The following is a 22,768-nucleotide window of genomic DNA, read 5'->3' as shown; positions in this document are numbered from 1 at the left end:
TGAGGTAGGAGGCCAAGACGCAGAAGGGCAAGAAGACATGGAGTTTGGTGGAGAGAGACTCAGAGGTGGGGGGACAGAGAACCAGAGAAATCTGGAAACATAGGCAGAGATGCGAAAAGAAAGAGAAGAGACTCAGAGCTGGAGACAAAGATGCAGGGATGTGGGGACAGGGACACTGAAACAGAAGGAGAGAGCTCCACAGACATTCAGATTTCCCGGCTGAGTGATGGGCACACGCAAGCCTGGGGCAAGGACAGCAGCCACCCGTGTGGGGCCGGGGACGAAGGCTTGGGACCTGCTGTGTTGAACCAGGGTGTTGGGGGAAAGCTGCGATCCCCGGGGAACAGGGTGCTCCACCTGCCATCACCCCATGCCCAGTGGGGTGACGACACCACCTTCTCTGCAGGTGACACCCCAATTTTCCAGTGCCTCCTACATTTTTGGGGTGACACCCGTCCTGGGAACCCCACCCGGCTCTAATGCTGCTTCCCTCACTGAGTCACCTCCAACCCCGCCAGGCTTGTTGGAGGGGAGACCTTGGTGACTCAGGCATCCAGGCCCCCAGCTTCACCCCCAGGAACCTGCAGGTCTGAGTCCCAGGACCCTGCCCCACTGAGGGAGGCAGCGGCCTAACCCAAGAACCTGGACCCCAGCCCCTCCTCCCCCAGCCCAGGAGTCCAGGCCCCGGGTCCTCTGCTCTGTCAGGACCAGGAGGCCTGGGCCACAGCCGCCTCCTTCAGGAACCAGGCTTCTCAGTTCCCAGCCTCCTCCCTTCCCAATTTGGAGGTGGGTGAGGTGTGTTTATTTACTTTGGTTCCAACATGAATCGCAGCCAAAACACACTGCCCCCCCCAAGTGCCCCAGGGCCCTGAATGGGGGGACAATGCCCCCTCTCCCAGGGAAATGGGGACCTCACTAAGGATGATGGCAGAGGCCTCAAGGGGAGCCCTCGCTGCACTCCCTCCGCACTGCAGGCCTTTCTTCTCTCCCCTCTCCCTTCCAGTGGTTTCCATTGCCTCCCCCTACCTGCCCCTCCACCTTCCCATCTCTCTTCTCTGAATGTGTCTCCCCTCCTTTCATTTCTCCCCAGATCTTTGTGCCTCTCTGTCTAGGCATCTATTTCTCCATCCCTCTCTGTCTTCTCGTCTCCCTCCATATATCTAAAACTCTCTCTCTCTGACCTGGACCTCCCTTCTGTCTCTGTGTCCCCCTTCCTTCGCCATCTCTCTGTCTCTCCCTCTCTTTTGGTCTCTGTCCTTTGACCCAGCTGTGCCCCTTGCACCTTGGCTCTGCCTTCCCTTCCCAGCACTCGGCCCACTCCCCTTTCTATCCCCACTCCAGCTCCTCATCCCTGGACCCTCCCCCACAATTTCCTGGTCTTCTGAAGTCCTGGAGGAGGGCAAGTGAGGGGAGGGGGAGGGGTGGAGAGGGAGGAGGGGCAGTTCCGGTGGGGGGGGAAGGGTTCAGCCTGACCGGCTGGGCTCCCTGGGCACCTCTGTCAGAGCCCCGCCCAGGCCTGTGGCCCGCCCAATATAAGCAGCTCCGGGCCTGAGCCGGAGAACTCAGTGCCCGTGTCACCCACACCTGTCTCCATCATCGCCATCGCATCGCCGCCCTCCTGCAGGTAGGCACCCCACCTCCCCTCCCCCGAGCCCTCTGCTCTGAGGTCAGGCCTCTGCTCTGCTCTCCCCCCACACCGCTCCACTCACATCTCTCTGTCTTCTTGCAGATCTCTCTCCTCTCTCTCTCTCTCTCTCTCTCTCTCTCTCTCTCTCTCTCTCTCTCTCTCTCGACATCCCTTTCTCAATGCTGCCTGTGCCCCTCCTCAACCTGAGTACCACTGGGTTGAGTCTGGAAATCCTAAGGCCTAGCACCCCCTCTACTAACCCCCTTGGCACCGGATGTGGGACATTTCTCTTCGCCGTTCTCAGCCTCAGTGTTCCACCTGCGAAAGGGGCTCGCGGAGAAGTCAGTGCTGGGCAGGCATGAGCGTGGCTGGTGGCATCTCTGTGGGCACCTGGCGCTGAGCTCTTCCTCCCGTATCTCCGACTCAGCCTGTCTCTGTCTCTTGTCTCTCTCTCCAGCTCTACCTCTGGAAGGAGGAGGGTCCTCTGGGGTCTGTCGGGCAGCTCTACAGAGATGGGCGAGTTTCTCGCCCCCACCCCATACACCCCTACCCCCAGTCTCTTCTAGCCAGCAGGCTGACGTGGCCTATTTCTCCCCAGCACCCTTCCCCTGAGAACCCAGTGCCCCCGCCCTTGCCCTCCCCTCCCTCAGCATCCAGTGTCCCTAGGACAGACTCCGCTGCTGTCACCGCTGCCACCTCCGCCGTCCCCAACGCCACCTCCTCAGGGCCAGCAAGATGCAGTTTGAGATGCACGACAACGTGAAAGGCAAAGGTGGGATCACTGGATGGACCAGCAACCCCTCAAGTCCCTGGAACCTGGCTGCTTCCCTCCCCTGGGCGCCCTGGCTTCGAAGACAGACGGCGCCTGCCTGCTTGTACCCCAAAGGCCCCTGAAATGCAGGAACCCAGCACCCCAGGCCCAGACGTGGAGAAGGCGGCAGCACGTCTCAGCCCCGCCCACATGTGGCAGCACCCTTCCCAGACGTGCAGGAGCCCCACCCCCAGCTCAACCAGATGTGCAGGAGGCAGCGGCCTGGGGACAGGCCGGGGTGTCATGCCCAGATGTGGCAGAGGGAAGGGAGCTCAGTGGTGTCCCCTCAGTGGGCGGCCTGCTGGCCGCGCCCAGACTGCCCGGCAGAGGGAGGGGCGGCGGGTGCGGGGACCCAGGAGGCGCTGCGAGGCTGCCCGCTGACCCCCGTCCCCACCTCCACAGCCATGTCCTACCCAGTGACCAGTCAGCCCCAGTGTGCCACCAGCTGCTACCAGACCCAGATCAGCGACTGGCACACCGGGCTCACGGACTGCTGCAACGACATGCCCCTCTGTGAGTGCCCGTCACTCCCCCCAGGCCCCGTCCAACACGCCCCTCCTGCGCCCCACTGCTTCCACTCCCCTCTCCCCTCCTTGGACCCTGAATTCCCACTCTACCCCTCACGCCTTCCTCGGACCCCAAAACTTCCTGGGGTCCTGACCTCACACCTTCCACCTCCCCCACCACCTCATACCCTATTTCTCAACCACTAATCCTCCCCCCCAACTGCCCCGGGACCTTCACCTCCCCGGCACTCAGTTCCCTCTGGGACCTTCAACTTGGCTCCAGGGACCCGGCAGGAGGTGGGGGGCAGGAGGGGGCCTCCCTGACCGCCCGCTCCCGCCGCAGGTCTGTGTGGCACTTTCGCCCCCCTGTGCCTCGCCTGCCGCATCTCGGACGACTTCGGCGAGTGCTGCTGCACGCCCTACCTGCCCGGAGGCCTGCACTCCCTGCGCACCGGCATGCGGGAGCGCTATCGCATCCAGGTGCCAGGGGGCGGCGCCAGGGGGCCAGGGGTGGGGACTGGTCTCCTGGACCCGGCAGGGCTCCTAACCGCTCTCTCCCACCCTCTAGGGCTCCATCGGGCATGACTGGGCGGCCCTCACCTTTTGTTTGCCCTGCAGCCTCTGCCAGATGGCGAGGGAGCTGAAGATCCGAGAGTAAAGGGTCCCCCGCCCTCCTCCCCCTGGAATGCTGCCTCCTCTGCCCCTCCTGGGAGGGGCCTGCCCCTCCGCCCATCCTGACACCAGAAATACACCCACAATAAAAACCTGAAAACCAGCTCCGCCTACATCTTCTGTCCCAGGGAAGGAATCTGGGTGGAGAAGGAGGTTTGGTGAGGAAGGTGGAGACACGGGGAAGGTGCCTAGGGGTGGAAGGAGTTCGGGGTCAGATCTTTCACACACACACACACACACACACACATACACATACACACTCTGGTGGTGGATGACACTGGCCGGTCTCTTCCTTTCTCTAGCCAGGGTGTCTCCAATAACAAACCAAAACCACTCACCCCGTAGCTGCCTGTCGGAAGCTCTGCCCAGATTGTGAAAATAAGCAGACCCAGAGGCCATCTTGGTAGGATCCAGGCACTCAAGTTCAGAGAGAAGTTTTAGGACAGCCCCTGCTCCTTTACTACCTACAGATTCTTAGCCTACACACAACTCTGTCAGGGGACCTTTGTTTCCTAACAGAGAACTGCCAGGTTTAGGGCTTTCTGGAGCAGGAAGGCATCCGATTGGATCCACTCTATCACAAAAGCAACTACAGATTAGAAAACATTCTGGTCTCAAAATTGGACAGACCCGGGATTCAATCTCGACTCTTGCCACGTACTGTGTCGTCAGTGAACTAATACACCTTTCCGAGCCCGTGTCCTCTGGGGGCAATCCCTATAGGTCACGTGGCTACTGGAGGCAAGAGATGGAACAGATGGGAAGGCCAAGCGTGAAAATAAACTATTGTTGCTGGTTGTTAATATTATTTTATGTAGAGTACAAGATAACTATTCAAATGTTAATGTTATTTGTTGTAATTGTTCTCGATCTGTGGATCCAACCAGAGTGACAACTTCACTTGGAATGTCCAATAGGCATCTCAGATTTAACATGTCCAACACTTCACTCGGTTTCCCTCCCAAACCCGCGCTCCCACAGTCAGAGAACTAGCAGCCCCAACCTTCCAGGCGCTCAGTCACTTTCTCGCCCAGCATCCAACCTGTAAACCAATTCTGCCTGTTCTTTAAAAATATACCCAGAATCTCATTTCTCCTCACCGCGCCCCCACACTGTTCCAGCCACCCTCCTCTGCAGCCTGAATGCAGGGCTCCCTGCCCACCCCCCTTAGTCTCTTCCCCACAGAGGAGCCCTGTGAACATCGGAGTCGGATCACATCCCTCCTGTGCTCAGAACCCTCTCATGTCTCCTCCCACACAGAGTAAAAGCCGAGTGCTCACCTGGGCCAAGGACCTGCACCATCTGCCTCTTGCTCCCTCTGTAACCTTGTCTTCTCCTTATTCTCACCACTCCAACCACACAATCTCTTTGTTGTTTCTCTAAAAGGCCAGGCACACTTCCACCTCGGGGCCTTTGCACTGGCTGTTCCCTCAACTTGGAATTCTTTCCCCCTCAGGTGTCCCTTCACTTCTGCTCTCTTATGAGCGAGGCCTTCCCTTCCCACCTTACATTAAGTAGCAAGTATGAGCCTCCCTTGCCCTTCCTTCATTGCCGTTTTCCTGGTCATCTCCCAACATTCCCCATCATTTACTTGTTTATGATGGGGCTCCCCACTGGGTTGTCGGCTCCATGAGGGCAGGGACCGTTCATTTGTGTCCCCAGCACCTTGGACAGTGTGTGGAGTTAACAAAGGGAAGTGATTTTAGAGGTGATGGGGAGGGGCAGTGGAAACTCAGGCTGATGTCAGAATCTGGGCTCGCCTGCTAATTAGCCCTGAGGTCTTAGGCAAGGGACTCGGCTTCTGCACCCACAAGATGAGGGGACGAGCCTTTACCTCCCAGCGGGGGTGCTGGTAAGACTACAAGTCGTGCCAAGCACCAGGCACAGTGCCTGGGGTGCCCTTGGAAACATTTCCCCCTTTTCCTGAGCGTTGCCAATCCTTAGGGCATTGGTGGCCACACACAGGCTAGAACCAGGCGTCTCCCCTCCCTCACCCAGGTCTTCTCACACTCCAGGCGCCTCTTGCATTCAGGAGTGCGGCTACTAGGGAGTGGGGCGGCCGAGGGGCTGACATGGAGGGAGGAGGGCGTTTGTAGACACCTGCAGGCCAGTGACAAGACTTGGAAGAAGGGTGGCTCTGCATCCGGAGAAAAGGCGCAGTGCCACGCTCTCCTCAGGAAGGCAAAGTCCCAGGTGACAGCGAGGAGAGGCCTTGCCTACGGGTTCCCGCCTGGTCACGCAGAGTGACCTCTGCACTGGCCCTGAGACTCAGGCAGCAGCAGGTGGTGGCAGGCTCGGTTCCTGGTGAGGGCACATACCCAGGCTGTGGGTTCGATCCCTGTTCAGGAACGTACGGGAGGCAATCAATCAACGTTTCTGTCTCCCTTCCTCTCTCTGGAATTAATAACAATAAAATACAGACGAGCCTGGTGGTCAGGCATCTGAATTTGAGAGTCAGAAGGTCTGGGTTCAGATGACAGCTGTCACTCAACAGCTAAAAACCTGTTTCCTCATCTGCAAAAAGGGGATGCATGGTACCTACCTCATACAGCTGATGGAAAGATCAAATGAAACCACAGCAGTTAACAAGCCACGCAAACTGTCTAGCACCGGGACTCAGTAAATACAAGTTCAGTCACATCTTGGAGGTAAGGTGCTACCATCAGCTCACGAAGGCAGAGAAATCCCTGAAAATCACAACGGCCAGAAAGTCTGAAGACACTGACATTCACGGACCACACTGGAAACCCACCCGCTCCCAGGTCCAAAACATCAGCACGTCCTGGCTCAATGTCAGGGGAAGCAGCCTGCTTGGGGCCTGGAGGCTGAGCTGCACAGAAAGGTACATTAACACTCGCAGTGAGGCACCTGTGACGGAGGCCACCGCGGGGCTGGAGACCTGCGGCTCCCACCTCACCTCGCCTCAGCGCTCCTGCTGCCGTGGGACTGGCAGATAAAGCTCCCAGGATGCTTTGGTTTGGGCTGTGAGAGTCTACTTGGATTAGAGAAAGCTCGTCATGCTAGGGCCTCTTTCAGTCTCCATGCCTGAACTCTTGCGTCAGGAGCCAGAATTACACCTGGTCCTGGGACAAAGGCAAGTATGTTTTCCCTCCTAAAAGAGGTCTCCCTGCGACAGAGATCTGGGGAAGAGTCCAAGGCCTCACTGCCCTCATGTCCCTTGGTTTGTCCTTTCTGGGAACAAGAGCTTCTATGGTGGCACCACCCCAACTCCTGCCCAGGAGGGGCACAGAGGAGCCCGGGCCGTGTGGCTTAGAGAGGCACCAAGGGTCAGGGTCAGAGCCCAGGGGCCCGTCTCCTGCATGCAGAGCGCATGGGACACCGGTCTTCCCACACTCTTTATTTGTTTTTGTTTTTTTAATATATTTTATTGATTTTTTACAGAGTAGAAGGGAGAGGAATAGAGAGTTAGAAACATTGATGAGTGAGAAACATCAATCAGCTGCCTCCTGCACACCCTTACTGGGGATGTGCCCGCAACCAAGGTACATGCCCTTGACTGGAATCGAACCTGGGACCCTTCAGTCCACAGGCCGATGCTCTATCCACTGAGCCAAACCAGTTAGGACCACTCTTTACTTGTTGATTCGATCAATCCCCATTCTCTCAGCCGACCCCCGGCAGAGGGGAAGATGCAGCGCCCAACTCTCCAAGTCCAAAAAGCAGCTGACGGATGAAGTCTCGGGAAAGGAGAGTCTCAACTTCAAGATGGCTAGGATTGGAGGTGGGTGTCTTCAAGGGGGAGAGGAGCTCAGAAGTCCACGGTGATGGCCGAGGTGGGAACGGCCCCTGGGAGGACCCAAAAGTCTTCCAGGCAGCATCGTCTGGCGTGTTGAGGGCTCCACCAGTTTTACCTCCCACCTTGGTGTCCACCCCAACCCCCTCGCCCCCATGCCTGGGGCACCTCAGGCAGTGGCTTTGTCTCCTGGCTCCCTCTGAGCCTGTGACCCTAGTCCTGGGGTCAGGCAACACCGCCAGAGCCCTGTCCCTCCAGCCAAGGGGTGGCAGCAGCTGCTTCCTGTCCCTGGGCTGCCTCGCTGTCCCGCCTCTGACTCTTCTCAGCCTTGCCCTCCACCAGCCCAGCCATCCCTGCATTCAATTCCTTCTGCTGAGATACTGAGTGGCTTCTGTTCCCATTTGGACCTGACTTGAGATGTCTAAAGGGCATTTTAGGCCCAAAACTAGGCTCCTGATCTGCCCCAAGCCCCAGTCTGCCCATGTTAATAAATGACCCAGTCCTGCCTGAGGTTTCTCAGTGGTTAGAGCGTTGTCCAGCACACCAAAGTGTCTTGGGTTCAATTCCTGGTCAAGGGCACATACCTGGGTTGCAGGTTCCCTCCCGCCCTTGGTTAGGGAGTTCAGGAGACAACCAGTCAATGTATTTCTCTCTCTCTCTCCCTCCCTTCCACTCTCTCTGAAAAGAAAAACAATGGAAAAATATCCTCAGGTGAGGATTAACAAAAATAATAATAAACGACCCCACCATCCATGGGCCACAAAGTTAGGGCCCTTCTGGCTTCCTCCCTCCCTCATGCTGACACTCACACTACCCATACACCCTTCTATCTACATCCAGCTCTGTCCCCGACTCCCCCTCCCACGGCCACCACCCCTGCTGTCTCGCTCAGCCCTTCCAATCCATTCTCCCTGCCACAGATGAGTGACCTCTTAAATAGGTACATCGGATCCTGTCATCCCCCCTCACAAAACTGTCCATCAGCTTCCCATTGTCCTGAGAACAAAACCCCAAACCCTATCTGGGGCCCACAGGCCCTGGGTGGTCCAGCCCCAGGGGCCTAACCCTGGCCCTGTCTCCTCTTCACTCAGTTGGGGTCACACTGGCCAGCTTTATGATCTTTCCACTAAAACAGCTGGTTTGCACATCAGGAACCTTGTTCCCTCTGCCTGAACACACTTCCCCCAGCCTTTCCTTCCGTTTTTATCTAGCTTCTCGGATGCCCAGTTGACTTTCCACATCAGTCCCACAAGACTAGGGACACTTCTGCCCCAGTTCCCCTTTGCCCGGTCCGGTGCCTTCAACAGTGCCTGGCACACAGTAGGAACTCAATAAGTAATTGTTGAATGCACGACGAAGGAGGCCTTGTCTGGGGACCCCCAGGGGAAGGAAACCAGAGTCCTCTGAGGACAGTGTCCAGGGGTCCCCATGGGCACTTGGCTGCTGTGGCTGAGGGACCCGGCCTGTCAGAGGGACATGCTGGTGAGATTGTCCTGGCTCAAAAGTCCCTTCCGACCTACACCGGCCCCGTGACCACTGCCCCCAGCACCCCCACCACCCCCACAGTACTCATGCAGCCTGTGCCGCAGCGTGACCAGGGCCGAGCCCAGGCAGGCACCGTTGGGCGCGTGGGGCCCGCCAGGCAGCTGGAGCAGCAGTGTGGCCACACCTGCCATGCCGTCTTCCGTGGGCTCAAGGGTGATAGGCCCGGCTCGCAGGCCGGCAGTGGTGGTGGGGATGGCTGGTGGGCAGCAGCCCCCTCCCACGGGTCCCCAGGGCCCGCCAGCCCCTGTCAGCAGCAGGGGTGCCAAGAAGGGCTCAGAGCGGCGGAAGGTGGGTGGTGGGAGTCCGGCCGGCTTCCAGGCAGGAACTGGGGCAGCAGGGTCGGGCGGGAAGCAGACAGTGACTTTGGCGAAGGGGCGGCTGGCCATCTTGGTCATCTCTTGCAGGTGCCGGCGCTGCTCCTGCCGCTGGTCCAGGGCCTGCTTGGCCTTCCAGAGGAGCACACAGAGTGAGAGGAAGAGGAAGAAGCAGGAGAAGAAGACGGAGAAGAAGACAAACAGGTCAATGTGGGCCTGGTCCTGCCGGAAGAAGAGCAGGCCCTGCGAGTCAGCCGAACCATTGGCGCCAGGCCCACCGGGGTCTCCCACGCCCAGCAGGAGCAGGTAGAAGCGGCTGGACTTGAGGGCGTGGTGCTCGTGGGGGTAGGTGATGACCAGTCTGTCCCGCACACTATGAACCACCAGCACCGCTGATGGCTCCGTCACTGTCACATAGGTGATCAGGCCCCGTGGCCACACCTCCCACAGCGGTGGCTCCATTGGGGTGCCCGACCCACTCCCGGTCCCTGGTCCCCCCAGATCCCCAGCCCCACGGGGCCCGCCTTCTGCAGGGGGTGGGGGCGGCGGTGGGGGTGGGGGTGGCTGGATATGCACTGTGTGGACACCCGTGTCGGGGGCCACGCGGACCACGAAGGTGTCGTAGGAGGTGGAGACATAGAGGTCCACGGCACCGAAGGTCACATCCAGCGTCAGGCGGATGTCCACGTTGGTGAACTTGGGCTGCACACCAAAGAGGACCGTGCGGCCAGGGCCCAGGGCCCGGCGCTTGGGCTCGTGGAAGCAGTTGGTCTGAGACGTCGGGTCCAGGCAGCACTCCTGCTCCACGGAGATGAGGCGGTAGCACTGCTGGCCTCCCAGCGGGCTTCCATGGAATGACTCCCGGCACTTGGCGCACTGTGGGTGGGTGGAGGCAGCCATCAGGCTGAGCTCAGTGCCCAGCACTCCTCCAAGCAAAACTGGCATTCTGTACCTGTTGGTAGGTAGCAAGGCCCCAGTCCCCGCAGTGGCCCAGCTGCTTTCTGGGATCCCCCTGGGCCCCCTGGCACAGAGTGGACGCTGCCAGGACCCTAAACTCCAGCACTGCTATCCCTGGTGTCACCCAGTGACCACAGCATCCTGATGCTGAGGCCTCTGGAACTCTGAGCACAGCGATGAGGAACTCTGTTGAATCCTGGCTCCACCTCCTCACTAGCTGTGCAGCCTTGAACTAGTGACAGAACCTCACTAAACTTGAGGTTCTTCCTCTGTACATAGGTAGTAAACATGGCTCACTCACAGGACTGCTGAAACCAGCACAGGGCGGGCCAGTCTCACTGTTTCTGGACTGTGTGGATAGGTCCTACCTCAGGGCCTTTGCACTGGCTGATCCTCTACCTGGATCACTCTCCATCTGCCCTTGCCTTTCCCCCATGTCTGTGTGTCTGGCATCCTGACTTCCATCAGGTTTTTACTCAAGTGTCATCTTCTCACTGAGGCCTTCCTTGGCCTCAGTATCTACCATTTTCGCTTCCCAACACTTCTAGCCCTCCTCGCTGCTTAATTTCCCTCCTTACTGCTCATCACTACCACTCTGTGTATCTGACTTATTCAGTTGTTCGTTGCTGGACGCCCCATGAGAATGTAAATTCCTTGAGAACAGATCATTGTGCCCGTTTTTGTTCCCTACTGTGCCCCAGCGCCTTGCACAGTGCCTGCCATATAGTAGGTGCTCAGTAAACGTGAATGAGTGGATGGATCACAGCTATTTTGTCCAGTGGAAACCACTCAGGCTCTAGAATCAGACCAGAATCAGTCCAGGCTCCAAACCCAACTGGCTGGCTGACCTGAAAGAGGACATGGCACGTCTCTGAGCCTCGTTTTCCTCTTATATCTACACCTCACCAAGGCCCAGCACAGCCCTGAAGAGCCTTCCACTTCTGTGCCATCTCCACTGTCTCCACAGCACAACGCCCCTCGGTGACGGGCCTCCCACATCCATCCTCCCTACCGCTATCGTTACTAGAACCTAAAGAAACCGCTGCGTCATAGCTGCCGACAGAGCTGCTGGAGGAGGAGGGCTGAGTTAATCCCTGGGACTTCTTTTTGTATGTTTTTAAGGCCAATGGGCCTCTGATTATTTATCAAGAAAGCAACAATTCTGGTCCAGGATGGAAATGTCAAGCGTCAGTAAGGCCTGCGAAGCTCCACTGGCATTCTGGGTGAGTTGCATCTTTGTAGATATGATACTTCTGTAGATGGGTGGGGGTGACTGAGGCAAACAGGGATTTTTTCTCCCCTCTAAACTAGAGAGAGAAGTCGGGGGCGTGGGGGAGAGCTGTACTCCAAGGAGGGAGCATGGAATATCCATTCTGTGGGAGGCGAGCTTGCAATAGGCAGCCAACCTGGTGGCTAATGCAGGGGTTCCAGGAGCTCCCCTGGCCAGAGAAAGGAAATGGACTCAAGGAATTTGAATATGGGTGTCAGTAACGACATGAAGATCCCCTATCAGCTCAAGGTCATTATGTAGGAGCTGCCACTTGGAGGAAACCTGCCTGAGACAGAAACCAACATGGAAAGCAGTCAGTGTGCAGGGAAGAGTTACTCCTGACGGCGCTGTGTGAGCGCCTGGATCCAACCACTCCTGAGGGCAGACTCCAGACCCCAGTTTTGAGAGCCAATACTATTTCTTTTTCGTTTAAGCTACTACAGATGGGTTTTCTGGCATTTGCAACATTTAAGTCGTGACTATCTACAGTGCAGTCTGTCTCCTCACGAGCCCGAGTGATCCCCCAAGGGGCTCATTTCTGGGTCGCCCAGCCTCACTGCCCGGGGCCTGAAACTGACTGGGCCTCAGAAACAGTCGATCAAGCTGCCCTTGATCCCATGACCTCAGAGTTCAAAACCACAATGTCAGTCCTGCCTGGGCCAGGCTGCCTCCTCCCAGCTCTGATCCCTGGGGGCTGCGGGGCCCTGGGCCCGTGACTCGTGTCTCCAGCCGCACCTGGTACTTGTAGCAGTCTCGGCGGTCACTGGGGGAGCTCCCCTGGCAGGTGCCCGTTTCTGTGTTGTTCTGACACGGGCAGCCGGTCCCGTCCTGCTCGTTACAGGTGTCTGCGTGGCCATTACACTGGCATCTGAGGAGGGGAGGAAGACAGGGGTTATAGTGCTCTCATGACCTGCAGGGGCCCTGTTGGACACTGCGTATGTGAGCTCCAAACCAGCCCAGAAGAGAAAACAGGCTCACAGAGGTCCAGCCCTCACCCAAGACCACAGAGCTGCTAAGTGGCCGGGTGAGGACCAGAGCCCAGCTTGAGCTGACCATTCAGAAGGAAGGCAGGCCGGGAGGGTATCTTGAGGCCTTTCCCTCAGCAGCCCTCTCTTTGCCCTCTAGTCTCCACCAGGGTTGCTCTGTAGCCTGCACCTCAGCACTGCCTCTGAGATTGGGGGTCTCCTATCTGAGTCCAGCTCCTTCCCCCCACACCTGGCCCGGGGGCTCCCTGGGGATTTCATCTTCTCCTGAGGACTGAGGAGGGGTCTGACTCCCAGAGCTCTGCCCAATGAATAGGGCAAAGGACCTAGGCCCGTCCACTTACTTGGTGCACTTCCCATCCAGGAGGAAGTAGCCGTGGATGCAGCTCTCACATTTGTCCCCATAGCTGTTATTCTGGCAGTTTACACACACAGCCTCGTCTTCGCTGGGGCCTTCTGTCACCCAGTTTTCAATCTGGCCAAGGAAGGACAGTGTAATCACGAGAAGGCATGGACCAGCCACCCTCCCTCAGACCCAGGAGTTCGACATCCCAGTCCCTTCACCTCCTCGGGATCCAGGGAGTACTTCTCTGGCTCCCTCCTAGCCATTTCAAGCTCCTTCCTGGAGATGCAGACGTGGCTGTTGCCACGACAGAAGGTGTGGCAGGGCCGGCAGGTCCCGCCTCCCACAGCAGAACCCACGAACAGCGGGAGGCACTGCTCACAGTGGCTGCCCTGGAAGCCAGGGACAATGTGGTCAGAAGGATTGGAGAATCATGGTGGGGCGCGGGGGGGGGGGGGGGCAGTGGGGAGGTCTAGGTTCCTAGGTTCCCACAAAAGGGCAGCAGGCTCGGCACTTGGCGTGGGCAATCCCAGCCTATCTGTTTCCCCCTGCCGCCCTCACTTACGCACCTCTAGTGGCAGGGGGTCAGTCCTTACAACCCAAGGTGCTGAGCTCAGAGAGCCCCTTCCCTAAATTATTCCAAATCCTCCTCCACGTAACCACCCTCCCTGGCCCAGCACCAACTGTCCACTATTCCAAGGCAGCCCCTCGGTGAATCCAACCCGAGCGGTGTCCCCAAAGCCTTCCCACACCTCTCTGGGACAGGGTCATGCCATCCCCAACCCCGTTTGAGGCTCAAGATGCCGGAACATGGGCTGAAGGCAAGGAAGGCCGGGTCCGGGGTCAGGCCCGAGGCCTGGGCGGCCCACCTTGGTGTGGTTGTGGCAGAGCAGGCAGTGGTCGCGGGCCCCCACGCCAGTGCACTCGCTGTGGCGGTTGCAGCGACACTCCGTGGAGCAGTTGCGTCCGACAAAGCCAAAGTGGCAGCGGCAGTGGTCAGGCTCCACGCACGAGCCATTCACGCAGCCCTGGGCGCACACTGGGCGGCACAGCCCCGTGACACTGCAGGGACAGGGCGGGGTCAGGGCAGGGCCGTGGCCGAGCCCACCCTCACCGTCCTCACCCTGCTGTTCCATCTCTCCCCTCTGTAGGAGCCTGCCCACAGCCCCTCTTCCTGGGGTACCCCATCAAATTCATAACCTTGCCCTCCACAACCCAGCCCCCCTGGATCAATCCTACCACCATCACGCCTTGGACCGTTTTCTTTCACCCTGCTTTGGTCCATGCTCCATCCCTTACTGCTCCTTACACTCTCCTACTCCAGTCTGTCCGGACCCTCTCCCCTGGACCCCACCCCAGGCCCCAGGCCGGCTGCAGCCTCACTTGTCCATGAGGTAGCCCGTCTTGCAGCTGCACTCATAACCGTGGGGCTGGTCATGGCAGTTCTGTGTCTCATTGCAGTCATGGTGCCCGTTCGCACACTCGTCCTCAGGGGGGCAGGACAGGAAGGCCCAGGAGGCCCCAGGACGCCCACACGTCAGCCCTAGCACAAGATGCAGGGCTTCACTGGGGCCTCTGTATCTCCCACCCAGCCACCCAGGCCCTTGCTCCTACTTCCCCTGAGCCCCACCTCTGAGACAGCCCCCAGCACCCCTCCATGCTCCCTGCCAGCCCCTCTCACCCCACCCCCGAGCCCCTCTCACCATCACGGGGGCCGCTGAGTCCACCCTCCAGGCAGCGGCCACCCCCATCCTGGCCCCCCCAGGCACACCAGCCACAGTGGGGGCGCCGCAGGCACAGGGCGCACTGGGTTGCCTGAGCACAGCCCAGGGAGCAGCTCTCGGGCCCTCGGAGCAGCCGCCCACAGCCTCCAGCCATACATCGCAGGGGCAGGTATGAGGGGCTCAGACACTGTCCAGAGGAGGAGAAATGCAGATCCACTGGGTCAGATAAACACATCCTGGGTATCTTCCCAGCTACACCCTCTTCTCAGAGAGCTCACCCTCCCTGGCCACAGCTGGGTGGGCCAAAGTGGACACCACCTGGGTCATCATGGCATTCTCCCTCTCAAGCATCCATAACTGAGTCAGACTAGGGACACCCTTGAAACTAAAAGATTATGTAACCCAGGGCTGCAGGGCCGTTTGAATGAGCAAATGACAGCAATGACGAGGAGAGGAAGAAGCAGGAAAAGAAAGCGAAGATGAGCACCACACCCCCAAACGCCGATGGAGAGGCGGCTTTCCAGCTCCAGCTCCCGTCCCCAGGGACACCTGGCTGCACTCTCCACCAGGCTTCCCAGAGGTCCTCTGTGTTGGTGCAGTGAGTCCTCTTTACCCCCTTGGCTCAGGGCACAGCTGCTTCTTACAATGATCCCAGGTGGAGACAGAAACGAGAATCAGAAGGACCTGGCTGCTGGGGCAACAGCTCCCGTCCTGGCCTGGGAAGCTGAGAAGCCCACCGTCAGCGGCTGAGCAGCAGCTCACATGCCATCACTTATCACGTCCTGAGACCCAGACAAGGTGCGTAATGAGGGTCAGTGTATAAGACCGTTTTATTTACTGCTCGGGCCTTAAGTAAAGCATAAGAGGAAAGAGATTCGTCTGGGCTGGTTGGCTGGCAGCACTTAGGAAAAACCAAAGCCAGCATGCAATCCTGAAATAGAAAACCCCGACTGCTGTGGCCGGAGCTTTGAGCCCATTGAGGGTTATGGCCAGCGGTGAGCTGAGCCTTGCTCAACAGTCAAATTCTCTACCAGGCTAGGCCTCTGGATCCAAATTTAGTGCACCCATCGGCAGACAGCAGAGCAATCTGCAAGTTGGTGGAGAGAAGCCCAAGGCTCCAGTCTGCACAGCGCCTTCTGCTATGACCTCCCTAATGGCCAAATGCGATGCTGCCCAACTGCATTGCCTGTGCTCCTGGCAGAGACATATGAACGTAAGTTCCGAGAGCAGGATCCAAGCTCATCTATGACGTGCCCACAGCCTAGCAAAGTGCCTGGGCACAAGGGAGGTGTTCAATAAAGAATTTGGTGGCCCTAGCCGGTTTTGCTCAGTGGATAGAGCAAACTGAAGGGTCCTGAGCTCGATTCCAGTCAAGGGTATGTACCTTGGTTATAGACTCCCAGCCCATGCGGGAGGCAACCAATCGATGTGTCTCTCTCACACCGGTGTTTCTCTCTGTCTCTCCCTCTCCCTTCCACTCTCTCTAAAAATCAATTTTAAAAATGTCCTTGGGTGAGAATTTAAAAAAAAAAGAAAAGAAATTGGTGAAAGGGTTAAAGGGGTGGGGGGAAGGGAGACATCTGTAATACTGTCAACAATTATATATATTATTGTTGAAGGGAGAAAGGGAAGGAGGAAAGAAGTCAGCCAGCCAGGGAAGAGAGCCTGTGCCAGGCTCTGAGGCCAAAGCCATAAAAGAACATGCTGGATGGTTGAAATACAGCTGCCCCTGAGCCAGATCATAACAGCCCTGGCCTGCACACTCTTATGCTTGGTCTGTGCTGTGGTGGTTTTTAAAAACCTGAGCCAACACTTTAACCAGAAGATCTGGTGGAAGTCCTCTCACATTCACAGGCAGAATCAACTTGGTGCTCTCCATCACTTCCGCCTGCCTCAGGCCTGGAGCTGCCCTGAGAGCCTGGCAGGCCCACAGGGGCGGGGGGAGCAGCACGTGCTCTCTTTCTGGTCCCTGGAGCACCCACAGAGACAAATGATGGCAATCTCAATAATATCTGGGAGAAGTTCCATCACCAGATAGAGCCCAGGCTGGGGGAGGAGAGGCCTCCGCTTGTTCAGCACCGACACTGCAGGGTCACACTGAGAGCCCTCACAGGGACATCCACTCCCCACCCCATGCAGGGATCCTCCGGGTGTGTCCCAGAAAGTGGAGATTGGGAATCTTCCCGTGGGTGGAACCTGGGGCGTTGCTGAGTTTTTACTTAATGGCAGGCTCTGCTCCATGTTCTATCAACACATCCTCCCATTTAATTTGTACAACCTGCCTACAGGATGATGTGGTGCAACACAAAAAAATAATTTGGGTTTTGTCCAATTCCTGGCACAAAGCTACAATTCACCAGGAGCCCCTTTCTCCCATGAGTTTATGCTACTGAGGTGACTTGGAGAGGGTCACCAGAAAGATCAAATGATTAGAAGGGTATAACTTTTAGCCCCACCCACTGACCTGGTGATTGAGCTCTATAAAAACTCTTGAAAAACACAAGGTTCAGAGTTGGTATACACATCCGCTGGGGGCTAGTGTGCCCAGAGAGGGCATGGAAACTCTGTACACCCTCCCCATCTGGCCCTATTAACCTCCTCACGTGGCTCTTCCTAAATCACATCCTTTGTAATACACTGGCATTAGTAAGGAAATGCTTCTCTGAGTTCTGTGAACTGTTCTAGCAAATCAGCAAACCTGCAGTAGGGTTGCTGGACACTGGGTTTATAGCTGGTGGGTCAGAAGCACAGGAGGCCTGGCCTTGTGACTGACGTCTGGAGCGGGGCAGTCTTCTGAGCTCTTTAACTTGTGGGATCTGGCACTGCTCCAGGTGGAGAGTGTCAGAAGTGTATTGAGTTGTTGGCTTCCAGGTTGTACCTGGAGAACTGGTGAATTGGTCACTGGTGTTGAAACACCTCAGATGGGGCCCGGCCAGTTTGGCTCAGTGGTTGAGCATCTACCTATGAACCCAGATATCATGGTTCGATTCCTGGTCAGGGCACATGCCCGGTTGCGGCTCAATCCCCAGTGGGGGGCATGCAGGAGGCAGCTGATCAGTGGTTCTCTCTCATCACTGATGTTTCTCTCTCTCCCTATCCCTTCCTCTCTGAAATGAATAAAAAAAAAAATTTTAAAAAAAAGAAACACCTTACATGGGGTCTGTTGATATCAGTCTTACTTTACCAAGGATTCGTGTAGACTCATGGGTTGAGATGGGGAGTCACACCTCGACTGGGTCTTACAACTGAAGATACGAATGGGCATGGACATTGGTGGGAACTGGAGACTCGGAGCTCTGGCCCAGGGACACTGCTTCCAGCTATGACAGCAGGAGGTGAATCTTGTCTGCCGCTGGGAAGGGTGGGAGGATAAATGCTTTCAATGTCTGTCACTGGGACAGTAAAGCATGCTGGGCAGAGGCACCTTAAGAATGGGCTTTATGCCCTGGCCGGGTGGCTCAGTTGGTTGGCGCGTCATCCCATACACCAAAAGGGAGTTCAACCCCTGGTCAGAGCACACACCCAGGTTGCAGGTTTAATCCCATCAGGATGTGTGCGAGAGGCAACCAATCGATGTTTCTCTCTCCCTCCTTCCCTCATTCTCTCCCTCCCTTTACAAAATCAATAAAAAAATTTTTTTAAAAGAATGGGCTTTATGAGAGAGTATGTACTGGGCAGTCAAGGGGCAGACTGTCACTGGCATATATAGTGCCTCCCCAGACCTTCCAGAATTATCTCTCCAGCCCACAGCCAGAGATGAGGGGCGGGTCTGAACCCTAAGTTAGAATCATGTGCTCTTACCCCTCCCTGGCTGTCCCCTTGGGCCAAGGCTGGACACCTAACTCCTCAGCTGAGCTGAAGTCCCTTTGAGAATGTCAGCAAGCCAATGAACAGAGATGACTGTGGTCTCTAGAATTAGAACGTCACCTAGACTGAGGGTCAGGGCTGCTATTTAGCCATGTGTGTTATCACCGAGCTGAGAAACCGGAGGATGGAGACATGCAGAGAACAGCTGAGATCCGAGACCACGTAGCCCAGGAACCATAGAGCAGCAGTATTTCCTGTCTACATCCCATCAAATACACCCAGTTCCTTATCATAAAACTAGCTCAAGTGGGTTTCTGTTTCATAAAAGCAAAAGTTTCAAACGCAGAGAGAGAAAGAGATGGAGGAGGAAGTGGAAGGGTTTGGTAGGAAGAGGGATGGTTAGGAGTCATGGAAGGATGGCGGGGAGAGCTGAGTGCGTGAGGAAGAGCTGAGAGAGTGTGGCAAGAAGACACAGGGAGGCTCACGAGGCAAGGAGGGAAGACAGAGACGCTGGGAGGAGAGAAGAGAATGGGAGTGAAGGCAAGACCAGAGTGAGGAGATAAAGAGGAAGCAGGATAGAGAAGGAGGCAGCGGAGAGAGTCAGGGCAGGGCAGAGAGGAAAGAGCCCGGACCCTGGCAGAGTGCAGTACCTGTTGGAGACTGCTGCTCCAGGCACAGTGCTGCCAGCCCCCGTCCGCACCCTTGGAGTCCAGACAGGAGGTGCAGTTGGGCAGGAGGTGACAGGGAGTGGGGCAGGGCAGTGGGGGTGATGATTCCACTGGCATCGGGGACACGTTCAGCAGAGAGTGGCTGAAGCATGTCCAGTCGTAGGTGGGCTGCACGGAGAGGATGCGGCGGGTCTCCCCTAGGGTTGGGGGCATAGTGATCAGAACTGGGATGCTGGGAGCCCCTCCTCCCTCAGACCAGGAGTCCAGGCCCCAAGCCCCTCCACCCTCAGACCAGGAGTCCAGGCCCCCAGCCCCTCCTCCCTCAGATCAGGAGTCCCTATCTCCAGCCCCTCCTCCCTCAGACCAGGAGTCCAGGCCCCCAGCCCCTCCTCCCTCAGATCAGGAGTCCATATCTCCAGCCCCTCCTCCCTCAGAGACATGAGTCCAGGCCCCCAAACTCTCCTTTCAGGGACCCAGCCTTGGTGCTCACCTGTCCTCTTGAACTGCCGTGTCCACATGCACTTGCCCTCCCTGGTACACTGCTCGCAGTCGGCAGCCCCACACGCAGCCTCTGAGCAGTTCCCTGCCCAGAAGACCTCTCGCTGATTGATCCGACAGTCATTCTCTGAGGTGCAGGACCCGTTGCGCCCGATGCAGGCACCCTCGGGACAATTGGTACACCACTTACAGCGGGGGACAGATGCCTGGTGGGGGAAGACAGACTCTATGAGGTCCTCGGGGTCCCCAGCATCCCTCCTGACCCAGATCCTCCCACCCAATCACAGCTGAAGAGCATGGTGGTTCCTGAGCCCCTCCACCCTCCCTCACACCACTCACCTCTCCATCTCCAGGCTGCAGGGTCCGGGGATGGCGGGCAAGGCACTCACTGCAGGTCCGGAGACGTCGGCATTCCTCAGGGGAATGAGGCATTGGGGAGCAAGCCGGTGCCCCACAGCCCAGTCTGGGGAGACACAAGGCCTTGGCTCATCACACCCAGCCAGGCCTCGTCCCTCCTCCTCCCATCCCCGCCTCCAGGCCCTCTTGTATGCCAAACTGCACTCAGCACAAGACTCAATCCTGCTCCTTCCCCATCCCACCTGCCAATGGTCCCATGTCCACCGGTCACCCAGGCCAGTGACACTAAACAACATGTTACATCCTCCTGCCCCTCCAGCACCAAGGCTTTCAGCCTCTTGAATTTCTCTGACCGTCCCCTCCTGCCCACCTCTGCAGATCTTTGCTCAGGCCTCGTCCCCTTGCCCTGGCCTCCTGTCTCGTTTCTACCTGCAGCCTCCCCTGGTCACTCCCTCCCTCACAATAGCCCCAACCTCACTTTCTGCCCAGGGCTGCCCCTGCCACCTCCTGCACAAACCTTTGTGGCTCCCTGTCATTCACAGTGGAGGTCCATAACCCTTTACCCCAAATCTTTGAAAGCCCATGTGCTTCAGAACTTTCCAGACTTCAGAAAAGCAGTGGATGTACGCATTCTTACATAACACCCCATAAATCCAACCCTCTACTACTGCTGTAGTAAAGATGGTGGCACATTTAATGGGACAAGTAGAGCCAAATGAGTCCGTGCTAAACCTACGACAGCGAGCTCAGCTTCCTGACGCGTCCAGCTTCCCAAACTACAGGTGAGGGGCTCTGTGGACTGGATGGAGCCAGTGCCTCGGCCAAGCACTGGGGAAGTGCCTTCTGAGCCGACTCCTCCCAACTTTCCAGTCTCGTGTTCTCCAAACTCAGGTGGTCTTTCAAATACGCCAATCGCAGCCCCACCTCTGAAACTTCGCTGGTGTAAAGTCTCCTGGTCATTTGGGGCCCAGTTCAGACCCAGCTCCTTCAGGTGGTGCCTGAGCCCCATGGATAACGCTCCCACAAGCAGGACTGCCCCCGCGGAGTCGCCCAGCCCGCCCTGCCTGTGATGAGCTGCCCATATTCCCATGTGAGCCGGCATCCAGCCTGGCCCAGCACAGAACCCCTTCGGAGAGCACCAGCACCACCCTCCCCTGAGCTGCCAGTCAGCACCATTACCTGTGGGCCTGGTCCCCAGACAAGCAGACCCCATGGCACCAGGTGCAGGCCCCAGACTGGTTACAAGCTTCAGGTGACGGCAGCAGGCGACAGGGGTCGGGGGGCATGGTCAAGGCCAGCAGGCGGCCCAGGGCCACTCCCCCAAAGCCCCCTGAGATGTACAGGCGGCCCCCCACTGCCGCTACAGCATGGGCCACAGACTCCTCCATCGGGGGCCCCACAGAGGCCTGGCCTGGGGAAAGAGAGAACAGGCAGGAGACCCCGGGAAGAGACCTACACAAAGATACCAGCCAGAGAGGGACACCGAGCAAGCAGTGAGAGAGGCTCAGGAGAGGAAAGACAGTCGGGGCAGGACAGGGAACGACAGACAAGGCCTGACAGGCCAGGGAATCAGACACAGATAGCAAAACCAAAGAGAGGGAGAGAGACACAGAGAGAAAAAGAGGAGCGGCGAGTGAAATGAAGAATGAGACAAATGTTGCAGTACAGCCCCAACAGTTGTTGTTTTTCTTCTTGTAATTCAAGTGCCTGGCTGAAGCTCTGACTGCCAGACATCCTTTTCAAAGAGGCATCTGCTTCAAGGAAGGCTATCTGGAGTCACACGTTGCCACCCCAGGGCCAGGTAGATAGAGCCGGGCGCCTCCCTGATGGGGGTGCCTCTGTTTTAGAGAACTTGGTTGATTTCAGTATCTGACTATTTGGGCTACTTGTTTGTTTTCTCTTCCTGTGCTTTATTTTATATATATAAACCTTTCTTTTTTTAAGTATTTTTTTTATTGATTTTTTTACAGAGAGGAAGGGAGAGAGATAGACAGTTAGAAACATCGATGAGAGAGAAACATCAATCAGCTGCCTTCTGCACACCCCCAACTGGGGATGTGCCCGCAACCAAGGTACATGCCCTTGACTGGAATCGAACCCGGGACCTTTCAGTCCACAGGCCAACGCACTATCCACGGAGCCAAACCGGTTAGGGCTCTTCCTGTGCTTTAAATTCTGCTCTTATGTATTAAATTCACCAATAATGAGTGAGCCAGTAGAAATCCTAGGCCCCCACCATAGACCCCAATAAAAGCAGCAAAATAAACTTTTCTAAGAAAAAAATAAAAAAGGAAGGAAGGAGGGCATCCCCTTGGGTGTTTAGATACCATGGAGAGGACAGGAGCTTTCCTGAGAGTCTGAGGGACCCAAGTGACTCCTAATGAGCAGGGGTCCCAGGCCGGGGGCTCGCAGGGACAGCAATGAACTTACGGGTGAGGTCAGGCAGCAGCCAGGAGTTGCAGTTGACCTGGTAGAGCAGCACATCGCTACTGAACTCATCAGGGTCCGAGCGTCCCCCCAGGACCACCATGGTGTCCCCTAGCAGCGCTGAGGCGTGGAAAAGTCGGGGGCGGGGCTGTTGGGAGACAGGTGGCCTGTCAGAGCCCACAGTCCTCTGCGCACTCTCTCAGCCCAACGGCCACACTGATTTTCCCTACACCCCAGTGCCCACCAGCCCACCCAGTGATCCTTCCTCAGATCTCCTTCCTCCAGGAAACCTCCCTCCTTCCTCAGCGGGCCCCAGAGCCACCTCCTGTTCCTGCACTCCCACACCCTGTGCTCTGTGAGCTCCGTTACCTGTGGGCCTGGCCCCTGGACAAGCAGACCCCTGGCACCAAGTGCAGGCCCTGGACTGGTTACAAGCTACTCCCCAGGAACTAGCCCAGACTGCTTAAAATGGACGTCACATTTTCATGTAACTCACAGCTGGGCT

The 22,768-nt window shown here is 57.2% G+C and overlaps 2 protein-coding genes across 9 annotated transcripts in view; one reads left to right on the top strand and one right to left on the bottom strand.

Annotated features, from left to right (window-relative positions):
- Positions 1–3,710, top strand: part of CNFN (cornifelin) — a 6,341-nt gene extending 2,631 nt beyond the window's left edge. For 2 of the 8 annotated variants that reach the window (XM_023744876.1, XM_014445993.2), the window contains exons 2-4: positions 2,841–2,951; positions 3,288–3,424; positions 3,513–3,710. In XM_023744876.1, coding sequence (XP_023600644.1) covers positions 2,843–2,951; positions 3,288–3,424; positions 3,513–3,602 — 336 coding nt within the window. In that variant the 5' untranslated portion in view covers positions 2,841–2,842 and the 3' untranslated portion in view covers positions 3,603–3,710. The other 6 variants (XM_014445991.2, XM_014445989.2, XM_014445988.2 and 3 more) reach the window with 6 other exon arrangements.
- Positions 3,711–7,522: 3,812 nt separating this feature from the next.
- Positions 7,523–22,768, bottom strand: part of MEGF8 (multiple EGF like domains 8) — a 42,719-nt gene continuing 27,473 nt past the window's right edge. The window contains exons 30-41 of the mRNA XM_006103592.3: positions 22,267–22,411; positions 21,016–21,247; positions 19,819–19,942; positions 19,472–19,685; positions 18,964–19,178; positions 14,486–14,693; positions 14,166–14,325; positions 13,652–13,844; positions 13,004–13,174; positions 12,784–12,914; positions 12,192–12,324; positions 7,523–10,105 (exon numbers count right to left, since the gene is read on the bottom strand). Of these exons, the coding sequence (XP_006103654.1) occupies positions 8,837–10,105; positions 12,192–12,324; positions 12,784–12,914; positions 13,004–13,174; positions 13,652–13,844; positions 14,166–14,325; positions 14,486–14,693; positions 18,964–19,178; positions 19,472–19,685; positions 19,819–19,942; positions 21,016–21,247; positions 22,267–22,411 (3,195 nt within the window). The 3' untranslated portion in view covers positions 7,523–8,836. The remainder of the gene's footprint in view (positions 10,106–12,191; positions 12,325–12,783; positions 12,915–13,003; positions 13,175–13,651; positions 13,845–14,165; positions 14,326–14,485; positions 14,694–18,963; positions 19,179–19,471; positions 19,686–19,818; positions 19,943–21,015; positions 21,248–22,266; positions 22,412–22,768) is intronic.

The sequence above is a fragment of the Myotis lucifugus genome, unplaced genomic scaffold (genome assembly GCF_000147115.1).
Source record: "Myotis lucifugus unplaced genomic scaffold, Myoluc2.0 scaffold_493, whole genome shotgun sequence".
Taxonomy (NCBI): Eukaryota; Metazoa; Chordata; class Mammalia; order Chiroptera; family Vespertilionidae; genus Myotis; species Myotis lucifugus.
The sequence above is the reverse complement of the archived record's forward strand: the minus strand, read 5'-3'. Positions and strand labels throughout refer to the sequence as shown.